This window comes from Sprattus sprattus, assembly GCF_963457725.1.
Source record: "Sprattus sprattus genome assembly, chromosome: 19".
NCBI lineage: Eukaryota > Metazoa > Chordata > Actinopteri > Clupeiformes > Clupeidae > Sprattus > Sprattus sprattus.
The window spans coordinates 11,826,814-11,847,246 of record NC_137917.1 but is presented as its reverse complement, the minus strand read 5'-3'; the positions used below and the strand labels follow the sequence as shown (position 1 = coordinate 11,847,246).

The following is a 20,433-nucleotide window of genomic DNA, read 5'->3' as shown; positions in this document are numbered from 1 at the left end:
CTGTTGCTATGGCTTGTGCTTACTTAGCTGTTGCTAAGGTTGCATTTAGCTCAGTGCAGTCTTAGGTGTACCATGCTGTGTAGAAAGTGCCAGATCTTTCTCAAGTGCTTTTGTAGGAGAAACCTCCCTCTGGGATGTGATTATTCTCTGTAAGAAATGTAACTGAAATTTTTATATATTATGTGCTGATTCATTGAATATGAATCAAAAACAATATCAATTATCTTTTCATTTAATTGTCAAATCACAGTGTGTCTTTCCTAGCCCTAGTTTTATTCAAGAACAGATAACACACAGGCTGCCATGACTGCTGCAGGCTGAATCCTCCCTATTAGGTCAAGCTCAGGAAGAGATCCATCATTTAATTCTTTATTCATTATTTTTAACTTTTAAGGTCCTCCCAGTATGTCAACTAGCTGTTCTAAGAACTCTTGGCAACACAGGATGGTAGCCCTCTCTCGGGTGTCCCCTGGCACGTTGTCTGTGCCCTACTGTCCTGCCTTTGATATTTCCCCTCTGCCAATGCTACTTGCTCTGTTCTCATGTGTACGTTCCCGCAGTCTGCCCGAGGACACTGCCCACTCTGTCTAGTAAAGAACTGAAACACCAGGTGAAGCTCTGTCAAACTAAACTAACACAGCAGCTTAATTGTGGAACAGAAACATTACTGGAAGAATGACACTCCACTTTGACAGTGTGGTGCTCACGGTGTCTTAAAATAGATCCCGGTGTGTTCTTCTTCGAAACCTTGTAGCCTACTGGGAAAGGGGGTATGCAGAAGTAGAATGCCTTCAGATATAAAAGGAGGGTAAGGTAGTCAAATCAGCTCAGGGCAGGTTTTATAGCAGGAAAACATTTGGAAAAAAGTAGAACGAAAAATGGGCCATGGTTCTGGTTCTTGTTAGGGGGCATATGCCAGGGCTAGGGTTGGCTGGGTTGTTTAAGTGCACGTTATTCATGGAGGTGAGGTCATTCAGCCTGGAAGATTACCACAATCTGACAGCTATGAAATCAAGTATCAGAGAGCAGGTCGCATGGAAAATTAAATGAAAAATATAAAAGAGTGTTTGTTGTCATTAATTCTAAAATTATTATTCATAATCTTCAGCTTTAAATCTTGTATTCATCGATGAACAAGATTAATCATGTCTTTTAGAGATGAGCAGGGTCATAATAGCAGATCAGCATTATATAATTGATCATTAAGGGCCTGATTTACTAAGATTGCGACCGCATAGATATATTGGAGGAGATGGATATATTGGTTCACGTTCGCTCAATCACTGAACCTGATTCAATGTTATGTTGTTGTTCTGCCCGCCATCACCTACAGCGAGATGTTTAAAAGAACACGATTATAAAGAATATGCTATTGGTGGCATTAATGCATAAACTGTCTATTATAACAATATAGATGTGTACATGGCGAGATTAATAAATTCTACAAGTGACATGGGTTCACTACAATATATAAGTGAAGGTATTTGGCTACCACGTTAGTAATGGTCATGTTGGCATCACATATGACCTGGACATTCATTGAATATGTGTGCTTTCTGTTTCGGTAAATGTGTTCGTGGATTGAAGGTGGGACTGTTTGCATGTGGGTGCAATCAATGGCTCCAGTTACGTTTCAGCCACCGTAGTGGGGAAATGTATATTGACCAGTGCGCCGTAGCAATGCGTTGAGTACCTGGGTGAATAGTTGGCTGAGTGAAGGCTGAGACAACAACTGCAGATGCTATAACTGTTTGAAATTATCCGGAGGCCAATATTTGCAAATGTTGCCAGGAGTTTATCAACTGATGGAATGGAATGTGATCGCCGGGTGGAGGGTTCGATGTCCTCTCTGATCTGGTCCAGTAATTGAAGTATTGCGTGGCTGGTTAACCTGTACGGTCTAATGATTTGTGGATCGCTTAACTGAAAAAGTGTTATACAAGTTGAAAAAAAATCTTTCTGTGCGCCGTCTCTGTCTTCTTTCTTCGCCTTGCTCTTATAACTGCTGCCATATCAACGTTTTCAGACTCAATGGAAATGCGCTTCCTGGTTAAGACGTGTTTTATGAGGCGGAGAATTAGCCCACAAATCAGAGACGTGCGCTCTCCAGGCAGTTTTAGTAAATACCACGCAATACATCATTAGGCGCACTTACCTTCTCTCCTCCCATTAAATAGCGCTTTACGCCCACGTTCCACCCACGTTTCCGTTCCCTCCCACGTTCACACCCCCAAAGCGTTAATATGCGACTCTACTCATATGCGGCCCCTTAGTAAATACCGTTTTATGTTTACGACCGCTATTTTACGCCAGAAATGGGCGCAATCCTGTTAGTAAATCAGGCCCTAAGTGTTTTGCTGGTGAGACAATTATGACAAAGCATTTTAGGTTGCCTCTCACTAACACAGCAAAATTTGGGGTAATGCGTCAAAGTCAAAGAGGTGCTGCTCTTGTGATATTAGGAGGAAGAAGTCTCTTTAGTACACTAAACATTCATGAAATGCTTATACAGTGGGGAAAATAAGTATTTGACCCCATGCCGATTTGATTTAGGTTTGGCCACTTGCAAAGAATTGTGTATAATTGTAATGGTAGGTCTATTGAGTGAGAGACAGAATATCAACAAAAACATCCAGAAAACTTGTTTTTTATCATTTATGAATTGATTTGCATTTGATTGTGGAAAATTAGTATTTGAACCCCTAGCAAAACATGACTTAGTAATTGGTGGAATAACCCTTGTTGGCAAGCACAGACGTTTCTTGTAGTTGGTCACCAGGTTTACCAATATCTCAGGAGAGATTTTGGTCCACTCCTCTTTTCAGATCCTCTCCAAATCCTTAAGGTTGCGTTTTCATTATCCTGGCTGAGGCAAGTAGGTTCTCGCCCAAGATTCCACGGTACATGGCCCCATCCATAGTGCCCTCGATGCGGTTGAGTCGTCCTGTACCCTTGGCAGAGAAAAAGCCCCAAAGCATAATGTTTCCACTCAGCATTCTTCCCATGCGGCGAGTCGAGTTGATGCCAAAGAGCTTGATTTTGGTCTCATCTGACCACATTATGTTCTCCCAATACTCCTTAGAATCATTCAATAGTCCATTGGCAAACTTCAGACGGCCCTGTACATGTGCTTTCTTGAGCAGGGAGACCTTGCGAGTGCTGCAGTACTTCAAACCATTGCGGCGTAGTGTGTTGTCAATAGTTTTCTTGACTGTGGTCCCAGTTGCCTGGAGATCATTCGCAAGCTCCCCCTGTGTAGTTCTGGGGTTATTCCGCATCTTTCAGATGATCACCGATTCTGCATGAGAGGATATCTTGCATGGAGCCCCAGACCGAGAGTGATTGACAGTTGTTTGGTGTTGCTTTCATTTGCGAGTTATTGCACCAACAGTTGTCTGCTTCTCACCAAGCTGCTTTTGTAGCCCATTTCAGCCTTGTGCAGGTCTACAATCTTGTCTCTGACGTCCTTGGACAACTCTTTGGTCTTGCCAAAGGTTGTGAGGTTGAAGGTGTGAACGTTTTACTACACGCCTGTTTGGTGGGGGGAACAAATAAATATTTTCCGCGATCAAATGCAAATCAATTCATAACTGTTATAAAATGCAGTTTTCTGGATGTTTTGTTGATATTCTGTCTCTCACTGTTAAAATAGACCTACCATTACAATTATAAATCACGCATTTCTTTGCAAGTGGCCAAACTTGCAAAATCTACAGGGGGTCAAATACTTATTTTTCCTACTGTATATTGTTTAGTTTTTAAGTAAAAAGTGCACCTGTGAAAGGGACATTGATAAGTGATTCTGGGTGAAGGTAGTAGCTAACTAAAAGCAAGGATAAGTATTCTCAAAGCAACAAATGAAGTGATATCGGTCTGTTTACTGAATCATTTGCACATGACGTGGTGTGTGGGCTATGGTGTTATTCAAAGAAATACAGGTATGCTGATTGATGGTGGAAATAAACCCCTTTCTGCCTTTCAAACATTACATAAATGCAGTGCAGTCCAGAGGCTCAAGGACTAAACCATTGTAAGTAAACGTCAGCACCTTTTAAGAGAAAGGATATTTTCAATGTATGAAAATACATTCCGATGTAACTGATCACAGTTGCAGAGCAGTAACTGGTTGGTTGTGGGTGACAAAGAAATGTTACTGAACTTCAGTGACCCCTCAGGTTCAAAGGATCCACTTGAATTGAAAGGACACACACACACACAAACATAAATAAAGACCACATTTAATTACAGGAGCAGGCAAATAAATCCCCAGCCTACAACTTTCATCCCATTTAATTAGCATGCTGCACTTGATCATTCGAGTGAAGTAAAGTGCCCATGTTCACAGAAAAACAAAACCACTAAAGGACACCTTAAGGTACCTCAAGGCAGGCGCCTATCCACTCTCCACGCTCTTGAGCGGGGTTGAGGTGCTGTATCGTGCTTGGCGAGAGAACATTCTGTCCAGAGGACAAATTCATCATCAAGGCACTCTGGTGGCAAGTGTAATGTAGGACTTACAGTGCTGAATATTCCAAGGCTTGAGGGCAATTATCACAGCTTCTTGGGGAAAGGCTTTTACATCTTTCAGCCTCTTTGGTGCTATTCTGTGTCTTTTTATTCCTGTCAGGATTACCTGCAGAAAAACACATTTACAAGGTGATTTAACTATCTTCTGCATTCTGACAGCTTTACGTTTGAAACTGATTAGCAGACCATTACAAACTTATCCCAACAAGTTAAAAGGCTGAAAGAACATTCTGCTTCATTCATCTCAAATCCTTAAATGGTTCAGACTGAACCCCATCTGCAAACATACAGGTACGATGTCACATGCATTTCAGCATCTAACACAATGCTTAAATTATTTTCCTGTCTGCTAAGGAGCTTGAGCATTCTTTGATTCTTTCTTATAAAGGTCACCTTCATGCTTTATCTGAAGCTCTGTGCCCCTGGTCATTGAGGATGCAGTGCCTCTCTGTGAGAGAGAGAGAGAGACAGAGAGAGAGAGAGAGCAAGCTGTAATCTGACTTGCCTCCCTCCCTGCTCCCAGGAGTGCAGTGCCCCAATAATCAGAGAGCCTTTCAGGCAGTCTGCGGAACCAACCCTGCAGCAAAGAAGTGAATTTCAAAGTTCACATGTATCTGACGTCCAAGGGCTCCCTGCTATTTCTCTCTCCTGACATCGTGGACCTTAACACTCAAAGGGCAGCACTTCCCCCCTGGCAACATGTACCACAATAGAGTTCAAACTCTTTGCTGTCGGTAGAAAGGACACCGCCATGGCAGCCACAATAAAATATATCGAGAGACACCAGAGGGGTAAGGCAAGCACAGTCAGGGTGAAATAAGGTCAAACACAGCATCTACATTTACTGCAAATGGTTCTTTAATCCACTGGAGAATAACGTTATGATATCGATAAGCATAATCACATTAATAATAACAGTATCAACATGTTAGGTGATGCAGTGCAGCCATTTATATTTTGCCACATTACTCTGGGCTAAAGGCCTGCTGACAGACCAATTCACATTAAGGTTGATTCAGACCTACTTCCCCAGTTGATGGTCCACTTTGGCCCTTGTAAGGTTCTGTTGCACCAGACAGCAGCTGGGACATGTGCATCTACCCTGAAACAGGGCTGACCCATATTTGGATTAGGCATAGGTCATAGAGCATGTGGGCTAACTAGGTCAAGACAGACTTTGAGAGACAGAAGTAGGTTAAGGCATCTGTGGGGGTGCCTTACGAGACGGGAGTCAAAGGAACACACTATAGGTATGAAATGTGCTGTGTACATGTGCTGTGTAAGTGTGCTGTGTACTGTACATGTGCTGTAACCCTAACCCTAGATTTCATGAAATCAAATCTTATTTAATTTAGAAGAAGACATCATTTTAAAGTTCAGGTCTTCACAATCAACAAAATAGTCTGTGTAGATAGGTGATATAGCCATTCTTGTAAATTTGGAAAGTCTCTGATGATGTCATACAGTATCATAATGCTATAACATAAAGCTTTTTTGTGATGACTGTGATCCTCACAAGAACAATGATGTCCTGTTGCTCTTATTCTCTATTGACATGTGCAGTGTACAGTGCCAGTAATACTTCACGTGTATCTGGAGTGTTTCTGAGGCTTGACTTCAGACAGATTTCCTGTTTCCTCAAATCAGTAAAATGATCTATGATCTCTTAAGAGACGAGGAAAAGGGAACTGGACATTGATGTAAGCTCTGAAGACTGCCCCATGACACAGCAAAAAGCACCGGCTGTCGGCAGTTCAAGTGTCATCATTCCTTATGGGGAGACGGCTTTAAAAACAAACAAAACATATTGGTGACACACATAAGGTGAAACTCATAACATACTCATGAACACTAAAATTCAAAACATTTGGATCACCACAAGGCATTCAAAAGGGAAGACTGGAAATAGACATGAATGTGGGTATCATTATTTCTGAGGTCCCAGGATAAAGATGCAGATATGGGGTTGTCCATAAGCAGTGATTCAGCATAGGTGTAAAGTCTGCTCCTCCAACTCATTTAGGGATTTATGCGTTCATGTGTTATATTCACACATACTGACACACACACAGAGCCAGGCCATTAGAAATCAGTTATGTAATCATGTGTATATGAGTGGTTGGTGGGATTGTGTGCTGCATTGGTGTCAGTATGGGATATGAGAATATCACATACCAGCTGTCAGTTGTGATGTATGTTTTTCATGCCCACTCAGCCCTGAACACACAGTGAGTAACCAACGCTCAAATGCTATGCAAACCATTCCACTATTCACAAAGACCTGGAGAGCCTGCAAAGTTCCTGTAAGGTCAAAACTTATAGCTGGGTATTTTCTAGTTGCAAAGGCTGGCTTTAGCATTGATTACATGTGTAGTTGGGTTTAAGGATTAGTGACATCTTGGTAATGTGAATCTTTGACCTCTTTACAATGACTAATTTTGCCCCACACCTTTTTATTCTGTTACAGACAGGAGCACTTGTGTGATACGATGTAAAGCTGTTCATATAAGGTTTTCAATAAGATGTGTCTCCTTACCCAAAGTGTAAATGGTGCAAAGTGTTTTTGTAAATGCGTATCTATCTTCTTTCTGGCTAAGGAAATCTATGGTGGTATCTTGGTTATTTAGGACAGATCACGCTGCAAGCAAGTGCAAGCAGGACTCAACCAATCACCTCTGGGTTGTTCGCTACAGAACCTATGGCTTGTGTCAGCCAATCAGAAAAAAAAGAACTTGTCCATGCCAATGTAAAATGATATTAGGTAATGACTCTGCAAAGAGGGAATGCAATATGTTCAGAGCAACAACCTTTGAATAAAAAACACCTATACGGAACACCCAGATCATTTATTATGCATAGTAAAATAAGTATATAATAGAAATTAGTCACAAAATAAGTAATCTGGGTGGTATTTTCAATTGTATTTTGGGATATGGTATTAAAGTGAAATATGATCTGCAACACGGCTGAAATCATTATCTGATCCTTCTCTGTCATTCTGAGTGCAGGGCCTGGGCGAGTCTGACATTTTGATTTGGAATGGCTCAGCAAACACACCCCCCTCTTAATGATAGATGGCTGTGACAGCAAAGGTTTACAGGAAGCCTGACGGAGACACGCAAGCCTGTTTGAAGAGAGTCTCATGAGATGTGCGCACTGATTTTGTAATTCAAAAGCAAACCCACAGTTTGTCTTCAAAGACACGTTGAGAGCGATCACATCCACTTGCTATTACATACACATTTATTTGCACATTCATGTGTATATTCACACACACACACACACACACACACACCCAGGTTTGCATCACACATACAGTTCATACAGATACACACACACACATGGATACATGCTTCAAGATGACATATCTATCTTTGTGAGATGACATTCTGTTGTACCATGAGGTATATGTCCCTTTTTCAGAAGATTTATAAATAAAGAAATCTGTGCAGTATGACATAACCTCCTTCTGCAGGCTGGAGCAGTATTGTCAGGGCACACTGTAGACCTTTGAATGGGAATGGGAATGTTTTTGCTCCTTTGTGATTACACATACTACCACAGCGGTGAATGTATGGTAGAGGTGAGGTGACTGAGACTTGGAAGGCAGTGCCAGTCTAAAGTTGGAATCAAGGAGCAAGCTACATTATCACACCATCTGGAAAAGTACAGCAATGCAAAAGTAGAGGAAGGGTAGGGCACAGATGCTGCTACCTTTTTGAGAGAAGGTCTCCCCTCTTGGACAGCTGCAGGGCCAGTAAACAACAGCATCAGGTTTCTAATGAGATGGCTGCCCACTTGTGAAACACGTCCTTGGCAAACTCACTCCACTTCCCTTCCCCGAGCTGGGTGCATGCTCAACTGTACGCATGTGGATATTTTGGGGTCTTGTATAATGAAGTCACAATTTTACATTGATTGGTTCCTTTGCCATGCTGTCTCTTATGTAATTTATCCTTAGTAACCCTTCAATCACTGAGAGGTGAACTTTTTACGGCTGAATCTATTACAAAACCTCATACAACAGTGAAACAATAAGAGCCCAACCATATTTGGCATTAGAATGACAATAACATGACAAGTGTGAACTACAATAGGCATGTTTAAATGAGTTTTAAAGTTAGATTACATGTATGTTTCTTTCTAGTTCTTTAACAGATACTATTTAACATTTTAACTCATCCATGAAGTCACTGCCAGATGTAGCTTACATGGGGGGGGGGGGGGGGGGGGAGGGGGAGCTGTAGACAATTTAATTATTACTACGTTCCATAGCAGCTTAAAAATAGTGAAATGGTGTGCTGAAACACGAAGTAACTGATTGAGTTGGAGTTTGAGCAAAAATTGTGCTGCTATTCACATGGGTGACATGCCACACAAAGCTCACAGGGACAATTGTGCTGCCAAATTGTTTCCCGACAGTGAACATTGTAAATAGATCTACTGAAAGTACGTCATGTGTTGACCTTCAACACACATGCACACAAACACATGCCCCACTCAATTAACTGTGTTTTCCCTTGGAAAATAGTTTTGTCTTTAATTTTTTATTTCTTTTCTCTTTTTAAGCTTGATCAGTTTGGGTGTGGTTTACAATGAGAGAGAGGCTACATTTATGTGATCAATATTTTATTTTTATCAAAATAGTAGTCAGCCCATAGGGCTTATGAAAATCAAAAAACACAGGTAAATTACAAAAGTACAAACAGATGAATATTAAGTTTGCTGATGTTGAGAAACGATAGATCATAAACCTAATTTTCAAATAAATAATTCTATTATAACACATTCAGTTACGTTTTTACACAATATCAATGAAAACGTGTTTGATACAAAGAACTGAAAACATTGCATGGCAATTTTGTTCAATAAAATGTGCATTCTGTCTGGAGGACCTCTTAAACAAAAAGTGGTTATTCAACTCTTGACAAAACCTGTTATGGAATGGCTACATAGATCTACATAGGATGGCTTTGAAACACTGGAAGGTAGGTTCTTTACTGAGATGGAGCTCACCTTCAGTATAGTAGTATCTCCCTAAGGCAATCAGCGAATGCCTAATTTTCAACAGCCAACTTTATCTGCATTCTATACATAGGTCTCCTGTGTTTTCATTTTTAACGCTATGCTGATCCCCTCTTCACACCTTCAAGAGTCTTCTGACTTCACTCTGCCCTTAGCAGGCTTCCTTCCCATCCATTTTAAACTGGAGGCCATCATCAACCTGAGAAAAGCAGAAAATAAAAAAAAGAAAGGCTGTCAAGACAAATCTCCCTTCATCATTTTTCTACACTATGGCTCTGTCTTAGAAGGCATCGGTGACATCTCCCCATCTACTGCACTCACCTCAGAATATGCAGGGGGAGGTTGCATGAACAAGGGACCATCGTCTTCATCGTAGTCGTTTAGGAGAGGGGTGAGGGGGCTGTCCAGCAACATGTCTTGTGGGATCTCACTGTAGCTAGGGGGAGGGGAGGGCATGCCTGTGGAGACCCAGCTACTGGACATGGTGGTGCTCTGTTGGCTACACATGCTGTTGGTGCGACTGCCAAAGCTGTTGTAGGGGATGGTCCCAATGACAAGGGGCAGTTCTAGAATCAGCTTATCACTGCCAGGAATGTGGACATAGATCTGAAAAACAAAAAGCAGAAAATCTGATATAATTCCACAGTACTTACATTCTATGGAGTTATGTGAAAATAAGGTGAGACTCCATGCCCTGTAGTAGGTTCTGAGTGTGTTGCGCACCATCAAGGAGTAGTCCACATGAATGATGTTGCAGCCCAAGATGGTGGGCTTGATTTTGGGTACACGAATGGACTTCCCCTGCCAGATGTCACACATGCCAGATATGATATGGTTGCCCCGGACAGCACACAGTTTCTCCTTGATGACTTTGGTTCTGCCGTTGGCCTGATAGGTATGTTTGGCGATGATGGCCGCTTTGGGGATTACAATGCGTGAGCAGGTGTTCTCAAACTTGGCATCAATGCAGATGTCTTCTCCCTCACAGTAGCCTTTGCGACTGATTTTGCCTTTGATGGAGACGCTGCCATCAGGAATGAACATGCATGTCACCTTCTTCTCTTTCATCCCACAAATAGGAGACTGCAAGACAAGGCCACAAAATACACAGTTGGATTGATGCTGACATTTCATAACAATGTTTACCAAATAGCCTAACATTAAAATGAATTCCATTTACCAGCAGTATGACTACCCTGTATAGTTCTGATTGTTAACTTCATTTGATGACTTACCACCAAGTCTGGTGTGTTAACATCAACAGGCTCTAGAACTTCAAAATATCTCTTGCACTCCACTGTATGCTGAGAAGACCTCTCCATCACAGCCTTCACGTAATAGTTAACATGGCCAAACTTCCCATCATAGGATGACACCAGCTGCCTGAAATAAGTAATTGAATACAATTCAGAAACTGGAACGAATTTAACTTTGACCAAAGAATAAGCAATTGTGTTCAGAAAACATCCAAGTTTTAAAAGATTTACCCTGGTTGGGGGAGTTCAAATCCAAACATGTACTCATATCTATTTCCAGGCACGAGAGTGACATAACCCTCTAAATCTGGAAAAAGAAAAGAAAATAACACTTAAATAAAACTTTTTATATTTATATTTAAGTTTCGTGCGATGTATGTTTGTATCTAGTGTTTTGGTTTACATGTTACCTGTTAGTTCATGATCCAGGTGAACGACGTCCTCATATTTTAAGTAGTCAATTTCATCGCGACATCTCTGTTTCCCTTTCGGATATTCCACTCTTGCGTTGCCGATTCCGAAAACTTTCATAGATGAAACTTTCATCACCTCCGAGACCTCCACTATAATCTGTCCAGCTACCTTGTCTCCTCCAGAGTAATACGTCTTGCTCGGGTCATTGAACAAAACCTCGAAGGTCTTCGGCTTCTTGGACTGGATAACCATTTCTATTGAAAAGCGTACCCTGTGAGTGTGTAATTCACTGCTCGTAGAATAAGCTACCCACTGTGAGTCTTGGAATTTAGTCTACTGTACCGTTAAAACGATAAAGAAAAGTTGGTTATGTGGCTAGTGTGTCTAGTCTGTGTTTCTGTGAAAGAAGTCATAACACTGAGGAGCAGCTAGTCCATTATATACCCAACCGTGGCACCACTTTGGCTTGCTGTATAGGCATGGCATCGCTGCGCCTGCTTGTCAACATGTGGACAACTCAAAATTAGCTACCGCGTGGACACGTGTCTGATTGGTGAAACACAGCGTTTAATTTGCCTATAACCAATCAAAGTGTGGGTATAACGCGTGTACACCTCGTGGACAGGAGCATTGGAGGTCTGGTACTGGGGCAAGGCTTTGGGCTGGGGGGCTAGCCCCCGTACATGGCTAACCTATCAGTCAGCGCATGGATGTCTCTGTTGACTCAGAGACCTATGTGTGACCCTGTGATTCAAAACAGCCCTTTACTTCGCCTGGGCAAAACCCTGTATTATTTACACCACTTGATCCATGCAATCTTTTTTTATTTGCTATAGGTAACACATAAGACCACGTCAGAAGGCATTATTCATTATACCTGATATATATCAAATTTGTATCCTTTTAACCTGTCCATGTGCACATTTATGAGTATTTCATTGTGCAGATATCCTGCCTACACATCATGATGTAGTCATCTGGGTGGATAACTAAAAGTGGACTAATGTGTCTGCAGTCAGTAGTGATTATACCTGAACCTGAACATGATAGAAAGGAGCACACAAGGGATCTAGACATGCTTGTTCCTCCGCTGAATCAATGCTGTAGAGAAAAGGGCAGGACGAATCAGCCACTTAATCAAGCGAAAATTAAATCAGTCAATCGATAAATGAATAAAATGAAAATGCAAAAATTAAATCAGTCAATCGATAAATGAATAAAATGAAAAGTAATGCATGCAAAAGCAACCGTTTTTAACTGAAGCATGGAAAAATACCTAAACAGCATTGTCATAAAGTATTGTGCCTCAATTGTAACCTTACCGTCTATGGTTGTACCAGACTGGCCTGCAGGTTAGTATGATAATGTGGGGTTTAGCTGTGATTGCTCTGCCATCTACAGGGGGATCTGGGGTCATGCAGATTGACCCTAAATGTTACAGGTCTATTCTAGCTGCAATAAAAAAAACAATTAGTGCACATAATTAACTTCAATGAGGTTAAAGTCAGAGAAACATTTTAAATCATATCACTATGCTAATGTATAATGAAGTGGTATGGTGTACAGTATTTAGACTTTTCCAGTAGGGAACAAATAAATGCATATTCTTCAAAGTTTGGTTTCTGCTTATGCCAGAATTACTGATGTAATATCAACTCAGGAGCTTGAAGGTCATGTCCAAACATAGCCAATTAATACAACTAAATATACATGGCAATAATAATGCTAGAGCCCCTCTTTACCTATGTTTATATATCTATATTTAGCTTTTTGATTAAAATAGTTTTGCATCACAATATCACGTATTGAAATGATGGGGGAAATCATAGGAATGATCACAAAAAAATATTGCAGATATTAGGATAGCACAGTAAAGTTACTTAACTATTCCTTAGATGAAGCACCTTTTCTTATTCCATCATCATTTAAATAATATTTGATTCAACACCTATTTTCAAATCATCATCGCTGGGTGGATTTTACATGCCATCGACCCTTATGGCTATATTTATATCTGGGTGGTCCTTAGTCAGTATGATCAGTAAGCAGACACATTATGATGCAACAAATGAAGTCAAAGAACTTCTTCAGACAGTAGATCCCATAGAATGTTTGAATTCTATAGCCTAGTGCATCTGCTCCCTGCAAACTGCAACAATATGCAAAATAGAGCTCACCCTGCAAGCGTGCCATTCCAAGGGCTAGAACACGCCACCCTCTGCCCAGAATAGGTGTTGCCTGAAAGCAGTGGGGCAGAGACCACCCATCTCAGCCACCTGGCTGCTCCTGTTTAGTTGAATAGCAGATCATCACCTTCTAACATGGTTTGTCTTTACTAGCCTTTTTATGTATATTAGATATATTTTCATTGAGGCTAATTGCTTAAAATCATCAGTCTACCTAACACCAATGGATGTGGATCTGGTCTCTTAAAAAAAAAATCTACATGGGTGGCCAGTCACTAACAACAGCTGCCACTCAGACCAGTTGACAACTCAACAACAGATGGCCCTATTATTGGCAGAGGATACTCATACATACAAGAAGTTTGATAGCACATTACAGCTGTATACAAGTGTATTTTGAATTATTTCCTAATTGATTGTGCACATGCATCTCAGACCTGATTTGGGTGATAGAACATTCAAAACCTTGCATGATCACCCACCTAGCTTTATCCATTCACAAACAACAGGTGATTAGAAGTACTAATTTGTTATGGACCATCATTTTTATTCACATGCGATTAGATTACATTGCCAAATGTAATTCAGTGTCTTAGAGAAGTTAAAGTCATTTTAGAAGATTACATTGTTTTGAGTGGATATGATGTGCACTTTACTAATATCAGGATATAGATTATTTTAGCTTGTGAGCATTTAAAGCAGTAGTGAAGGTACAAAGGGGAGGCAGTTCGTTTTAGGTTGTGAACTCTGCTATGTGCTCTCCACAATGGTTGATGTTCTACAGAACTGAAGGACAACATATGCATGTATTCTACTGACAGTTATCTCGGTTATTTGTCAATACCAAGTGTCAATTTAGTGGCCCAATGGTCCAGGTAGAAATTAATGAATAGCACACAAGACATTTGTGTTTGGGATAGTCATTCTCTTTTTATTAGCTTAAAACACAAAACAATATATTATTTACGTACAGACTTTGCAACACTATAAACAGCCGCTAACATCTCATGTAACAATGTTACGGTAATACTATGGGAATATATACCAAAGTGGCTTCCAGTCCCAAGATTTATGCCCAATAAATATAAAGCTATTTTCATTTAACCTGCATATATTTTGTATCACTCCCACTGTCATGGGAGGCAGTTAGTAATCACTACACCTAAAACACAAACAACATATCACACAAGCAACATATATTATTTGACAGAGGTACAGTTCCAGACTGTGTCCTATTCATTTACATTATTATGTGTATGTAACGTTTTCTTCATGACAGTGACACTTTTCCACTGGCTTTACAAAGATTTAAAAAATAGCAATAACTTATGGTTTTGTAAAATATGCCTTTATCAGTGACACGACACTATGTTCATACTCTTAAGTCACTATATTCACATATATGAGCAGTTTAAATTAATGGCATGAAAGTTGAACTAAACGAGTTTATAAATACTAAAGCTTATTTCATATTAGGTGCAAAATATGCCTCCCTGAACCCCTGCAGTGGGTGTAAGAGGCATCACAGGAGAAATATCCAGTTACTTGCTAAATAATTTAAACAAAGCACTACCAGCTCATTTTTAGCCCCACAATGGGATAATAATATAATCTAGGATTTTAGTGGCTTGTAATACATTTAGCTTTGTTCTTCACAATGAACTATCAGAAATGTATGTCACACCACAAATTACAAGAAAATGTAACCTACAAATTCATAATTTCCCAACAGCAATTAAATATACAGTAGCACAGTGTTCCCTAATAAATTAGTAATTTTGATCGAAAGAACTAATAACTAACAGATAACTTCACAATAAGTTAAAAAGGTTCTTTGGCTTTTATGTCCACCATGACAACAGGAAGTCCCAACATCATACGCATTGCTCTACAAGAAATGTGAGAATGACGTTTGTGAGAGCCATCATCAGAAGCGTAAGCATAGCACATGACGGGTGACTGGTCACTGCTGCTGACAGCAACTGCACTCTCCCAGCATCTGGGATCATGCTGCGCGCATCCTGCAGTGCCGCCACCGCCGAGGCACTGAAGTTAACGTCCCCCGTGGTCAAGACGTCAAACAGGCAGGCCTGGAAGTACATGTCCTTGGCGGGGAGCAGGGAGGCGCAGTGCTCATAGGCCGTCGTGCCCGGCTGTGCCTGCGGGTGTTCCAGCCGCTGGGAGGCCGGGCAGCCCCACTTGCAGAGCTGCAAGTCCTGCTCAGGGCTGAAGGTGTCCACAATGGCGCGGGGGGCACGCACCGAGAGGCTCAGCGAGCGGCCACTTTGGCGCAACACCAGCGTAGTGCCGATGTGGGTGGCATTGATCTGCGCGTGCCGCCCGGGGGCCTCAGTGCTCACCTGCAGACTGTGATGGCCGCGCCTCTCACCGCTGGTGATGGAGCCATCGACAAAGGCTGGGGGCACGTTGTCCAGCTCAGCATGGTAGATCTGCTGCTCGATGCACTCACGCCAATTCTTAAAGATGATAGTTATCTGAGGATTGGGGTGAAGAAGGATGGTAATGGAAAACACTATTTAAAATGTACCCAGCTCAGCTGAGGTCTGTAGATGTCAATCAAGTGCCTGAATATTATATGGTTAAGAATTCATCTTTTAAACGATTATTCAAAGAGCTCAAGGTGAATTAGGGAAGATGCAATGGAGAGAGATGAAAAAATATATATATTAGAAGCTGGTGTGAAGGTCTGAAGGTGAACAAAATGAATTGACACATATAATTACAGACACTTGATGTACTGGATATGTCGAAAATAGGCCAGATAGAAGAGGTCATTGTTTTCTACTTCTACTCTACACAAAAGCAAGACTGTTCAGTGAAATGTATCAAAAAATGCCCCACTTGTCCCCTACCTTAGTGAGGGCTGAAGCAGACACCCCTCCTGGCATGGCTGCACTGGTTGCCTGCACATACAGGTACTCATTATCAATGAGAGGCCATGCTCCCTGCACAGCGCAGGTTTGGAACTCGTCATGGAAGGTGCGCACATGGGGGTCCCCAAACACACCGCAGTGGAGGTACTCTGGGGCCTGTCCCTCACGCTGCAGGTAGCTCTTCTCATAGAAACAGACATCTCTGGAGACAGGGGGCTGGGGCTGGGGTCGTGGCTGAGCAGTGGGCCCTGTTTTGGGGCAGCTGTGTTGCATGAGGAGGTCCTCGATGCCCTGGACGGCAGAGTGGTATGCCAGGTCCCCCCTGCAGGCCCGAGCCGTCCGGCGGGTGCAGTGGGCATAAGAGCGCAAGGCACTGCAGTAACCAGCGTTCCCACCCTCCCTGCCAACCCCACTACCAAGGTCCAAGGTGGCAGCTACAAACTCAGAGTTACACTTCAGTATTTTGCATTGTGCCCATACTGAGGTCAAAGGACAGAAAGAGAAGAAGAATACAGAGCGCATGTAAATGAAGCCGCTTTTTCAGGTAAACAAAAATACACACATTAAAGCATAAACCTTTCATATTTACAAATTCGTTTTTGGTCCATTTAAATGATTACACATAATTACATCTGGCTAAACTAACTGTGTTACGTATGGTTATGTGCACACACAACTAACCTTGTAAGCAACACAGGTGAGACAGCAGCAAGGCTACAAAAATACTGTGCTTCCATGGGAGCTCAGTGTAGCTACTGCAGGCCTGTTTTCCCATTCCCTTCCATACAGAAACAGCCTCACTGGGCTGCCAGTGATAACCGCACAGGATCAAAACACTGTAAAAGAAAAAAAGAGACGTCTTATAACTTCAAATGTACAGAAAAGTGCTGTTTCTTCAGAGATAAACATCCGTTGTACCACGTATAGCCTTGACTGATCTTCAGGGACGTGCACGAGAGTGGGCTAAGGTTGCTCGGGCAACTGCCCATTTGCCCTCCTCAACTGAAGTTGCCCCTCCGAAGGAAATATATATATTTGCAATCAGATGACAGGGGCGTGGCAGCGGCGGTAACTGAGAATTTAAAATGATATTGGCACAATTTGCGATCAGATGACGGGGGCGTGGCAGCGGCTGTGACAAAAAGATAATGTATTGCCCCTTTTTTTCCAGGGCAGAGCAGCTGCCCTTCAAAATTCCAGTGCACGTCCCTGCTGATCTTAATGGTTTACCATAGTGACCAACACAATACAGTCATATAATGCAGTACGTTGAAGAGGGCAATTAGGAATTGATTTTGTCTGTAGTATTAATCGTGAAGATATGCTTCTGTTAATGGATAAAAGGTAAACAGTACAGAAAAACGAGGCACACATTAACCAAGGGATTGCAGTTGGCCCTTTCAGAGCTAACAGGACAGACACAACACAACAATCCAAAGTCATGCACCTCATGATAATCCAGCACCTTCACCTGTGCCTGTTTGTAATATTTTATCATTTCAGATTCAGAAAAAAGCTATCAATGTTCCTGAGTTTAAATTACAAAAAACAACGTTTTTGAACGATACACTGCTTAGCACCCGAAACATTGAATCCACTGTCTTTGACATCCACAGCGATCTATATCATGTGGATTCCAACATGGTTTTAGCCTCTTTCTGTATTTCACAATCTTGCTAAACCTGGAGATAGAAAAAATGCTACTGAAATCATTTTTGGATGAGAGTCAAATAATACAATCAGCATCTGGGGACAATTGAAACAAATTACAGTTCATATGGTACATTTTGTTTTTATGACAACAATAGGTGATTAGACTCCATTGCTTGACCGTTCATGTTTCTGCTCCACCTTGAGCCCCATTGAATTCCCAAGGGATGCTGGATCTACACCAACACTGTGTTGCAATTTGGACTCATTCTCTTTTTGTTGACAGACAGCCCAATGCAAACAGTGGGGAAAGTGTCATGGTTTCTGAAAAGTCCCCATGTTTTTCTGGGTTCTGTACATGTCAATCAATTTGAGTGGCTCAATAATACATATTTCTTTTATTAGTTTATATCATTTTAGTAGAGTGTAGGTTCCAGATTAAGGTAGATGGTAAAATAACAAGGTTGTACGCTGATGAGTGGCTGTGTCCATGTGTACAAACACCACAATGACAGACATACAGTCTTGTGTTTGACTCCTAACTCATGTTGATCCCAACAGATGGCAGTGCCATAATGTTTCTCTTGTGAGGTTATTGAAAAAAAGCAGTGTGGTCCATTCAGCTAAAACACCATTGCCTGACCTTTCTTCTAGTTTATGGGACCTGTGAGCTCCACTAAACGGGGCAAGTTACTGGAGTTGCAGGGCAGAAATAGAGAGGTCTAAATATACCCTCCATGCCCGTCTCCACCCAACCCCTTCCCCAACCATGTGTCCCCAGCTGAAATAGCCTCCACCAAAGGGCTGGGACAGGAAGGCAGGTGTCAGAAATACAGTGGAAGTTCCAGCATTCGCAGATATACACTATCGTTGACTTGACACCTCAAGTTTCATTGCAGCATTTCTACAGCAGTGTCATGGAGGTCTGATCCGTTTGCTGAGAGCAGCCCCAGCTGAAAAAGTGTGTGTGATTTTTTTTCTCCTGGTGTTCTGCTCTCTGTATACCCAGGATTTGGCTCCTTTTGTGGTGCAACCACCATTGTGCTCACCAGTGTGTGTAGTGATTTGGAATGCGGGCGATTCTGATGCAGCTGCACTTTTTTGAGTGGGTGCGTATAGGCAAAGCCCACACGTCAGGTCAACTCAGCAGGACTCATTGCAGAAAAGCACTGACAATAAAAAATACATTTTAATGTAGAGAATTGTGTTTTACTCCCAGTAAAGGCAGTTAGCAGATTTGGTGACACACATGAGGTCCATCACACTGTAACCACCCAAAAACTTCAGTGATACTTCCAAACGTAAGCATGATGACAAACACACGTGAGTGGGGGTGGATGGGTGGGGGGTTGGCTTAAGTGGCCACGCCATACTTATGTTATGTTGGTCCACTAAGAATACTGATGTGCTCTGAAGACTGATTGATTCCATTGAGCAGTTCTTGAAATATCCCATTCTTGCTGATTCAATTTAGATATGATATGACATAACAACAATGACTGTGCTTTGCTATTAATTTGTAGGAGATGAGCTAAGGAATCTGTTAGATTAGTACATTGATGTTCTCAAAGATTGCCAACTCAAAATGAAACAACAATAGTAGTTTGTAACTAGGCAATAACAGTAGGCTATATCAGCTCCAATAAACTCTCTTCTATATTGTGACACCCCTGGACCCTGATGGCACTATTTAATAGTGTTTTTAAATGTTTTGAAATCTTACCAGAACACAGTCGGTAAAGCAATCAAACATACCATTAATTAATAAGGTGTATCATAATGACATAATGAGTAAGTAAACTGTGTTATGGCGACAGGTCTGGAACTTAACAACATATTTACCTTACACTAAGGAAACGGACTGATACGATTAATGCCACAGCATTGTATTTTAATGATATCGAGGGAAATATTCTAACGAAGACGGCAGATATAAAAACAGGATATGACACCTAAAATTAGAAGACAAATTGTCTGCTGCTTACCTCTTTTAACGTCGCCTTCCAAAAAGTCCTGGCTGCTCTCAACTAGCATGCTCATACACTCACAAGGGATGGGTCAATCCAGCACTAGTGACTGAGTCAACTGCCCGTTGCCACCCGCTTTTCCTTCCCCCATACAAACTTTAGGATGAGTGAGATTTCTGACAGAGTTCCTCTACGAGAAGCATAAATCACCCGCAGCGAACACCTGCTGTCTGCGCAACAACTGTCCCAAAGAGAGGCTATTTTAAAACGTCACTCGCGTTTCTGTTTGGAACCTGTTGCTTTTCTCTAATAGGGTGCGTGAATGCATGTTATTCTTACGTCTGAACAAGGCATATTTACCATCAATTATTCGCCCATGTTTTTTTTTTATATATATATATATATATATATATATATATATATATATATATATATATGTATTTCATTTGACACACAAAAAAAGGATATGATAAAACAGTGATTTTATGTGGTGAAATAATTTGTTTTATATATT

General features: G+C 41.4%; 2 protein-coding genes across 3 annotated transcripts; both read right to left on the bottom strand.

Moving 5' to 3' along the window:
• Window positions 1-9,139: 9,139 nt before the first annotated feature.
• Window positions 9,140-11,682, bottom strand: txnipb (thioredoxin interacting protein b). The gene is made up of 6 exons (XM_080857671.1): window positions 11,219-11,682; window positions 11,040-11,115; window positions 10,788-10,935; window positions 10,276-10,635; window positions 9,874-10,158; window positions 9,140-9,751 (listed from the first exon to the last, which is right to left on the bottom strand). The coding sequence occupies exons 1-6, from the start codon at window positions 11,472-11,474 to the stop codon at window positions 9,704-9,706; spliced, it is 1,173 nt and encodes a 390-aa protein (XP_080713797.1). The 5' UTR covers window positions 11,475-11,682; the 3' UTR covers window positions 9,140-9,703.
• Window positions 11,683-14,312: 2,630 nt separating this feature from the next.
• hjv (hemojuvelin BMP co-receptor) lies at window positions 14,313-20,068 on the bottom strand. Of its 2 annotated transcripts, none has more exons than XM_080857615.1 (4): window positions 19,938-20,068; window positions 16,984-17,138; window positions 16,282-16,781; window positions 14,313-15,903 (listed from the first exon to the last, which is right to left on the bottom strand). In XM_080857615.1, exons 2-4 carry the CDS (start codon window positions 17,075-17,077, stop codon window positions 15,283-15,285), a joined length of 1,215 nt encoding a protein of 404 aa, XP_080713741.1. In that variant the 5' UTR covers window positions 17,078-17,138; window positions 19,938-20,068; the 3' UTR covers window positions 14,313-15,282. The 2 variants fall into 2 exon arrangements, with proteins under 2 accessions (XP_080713741.1, XP_080713742.1); XM_080857616.1 differs by lacking the exon at window positions 19,938-20,068 and adding an exon at window positions 19,002-19,880.
• Window positions 20,069-20,433: the final 365 nt, after the last annotated feature.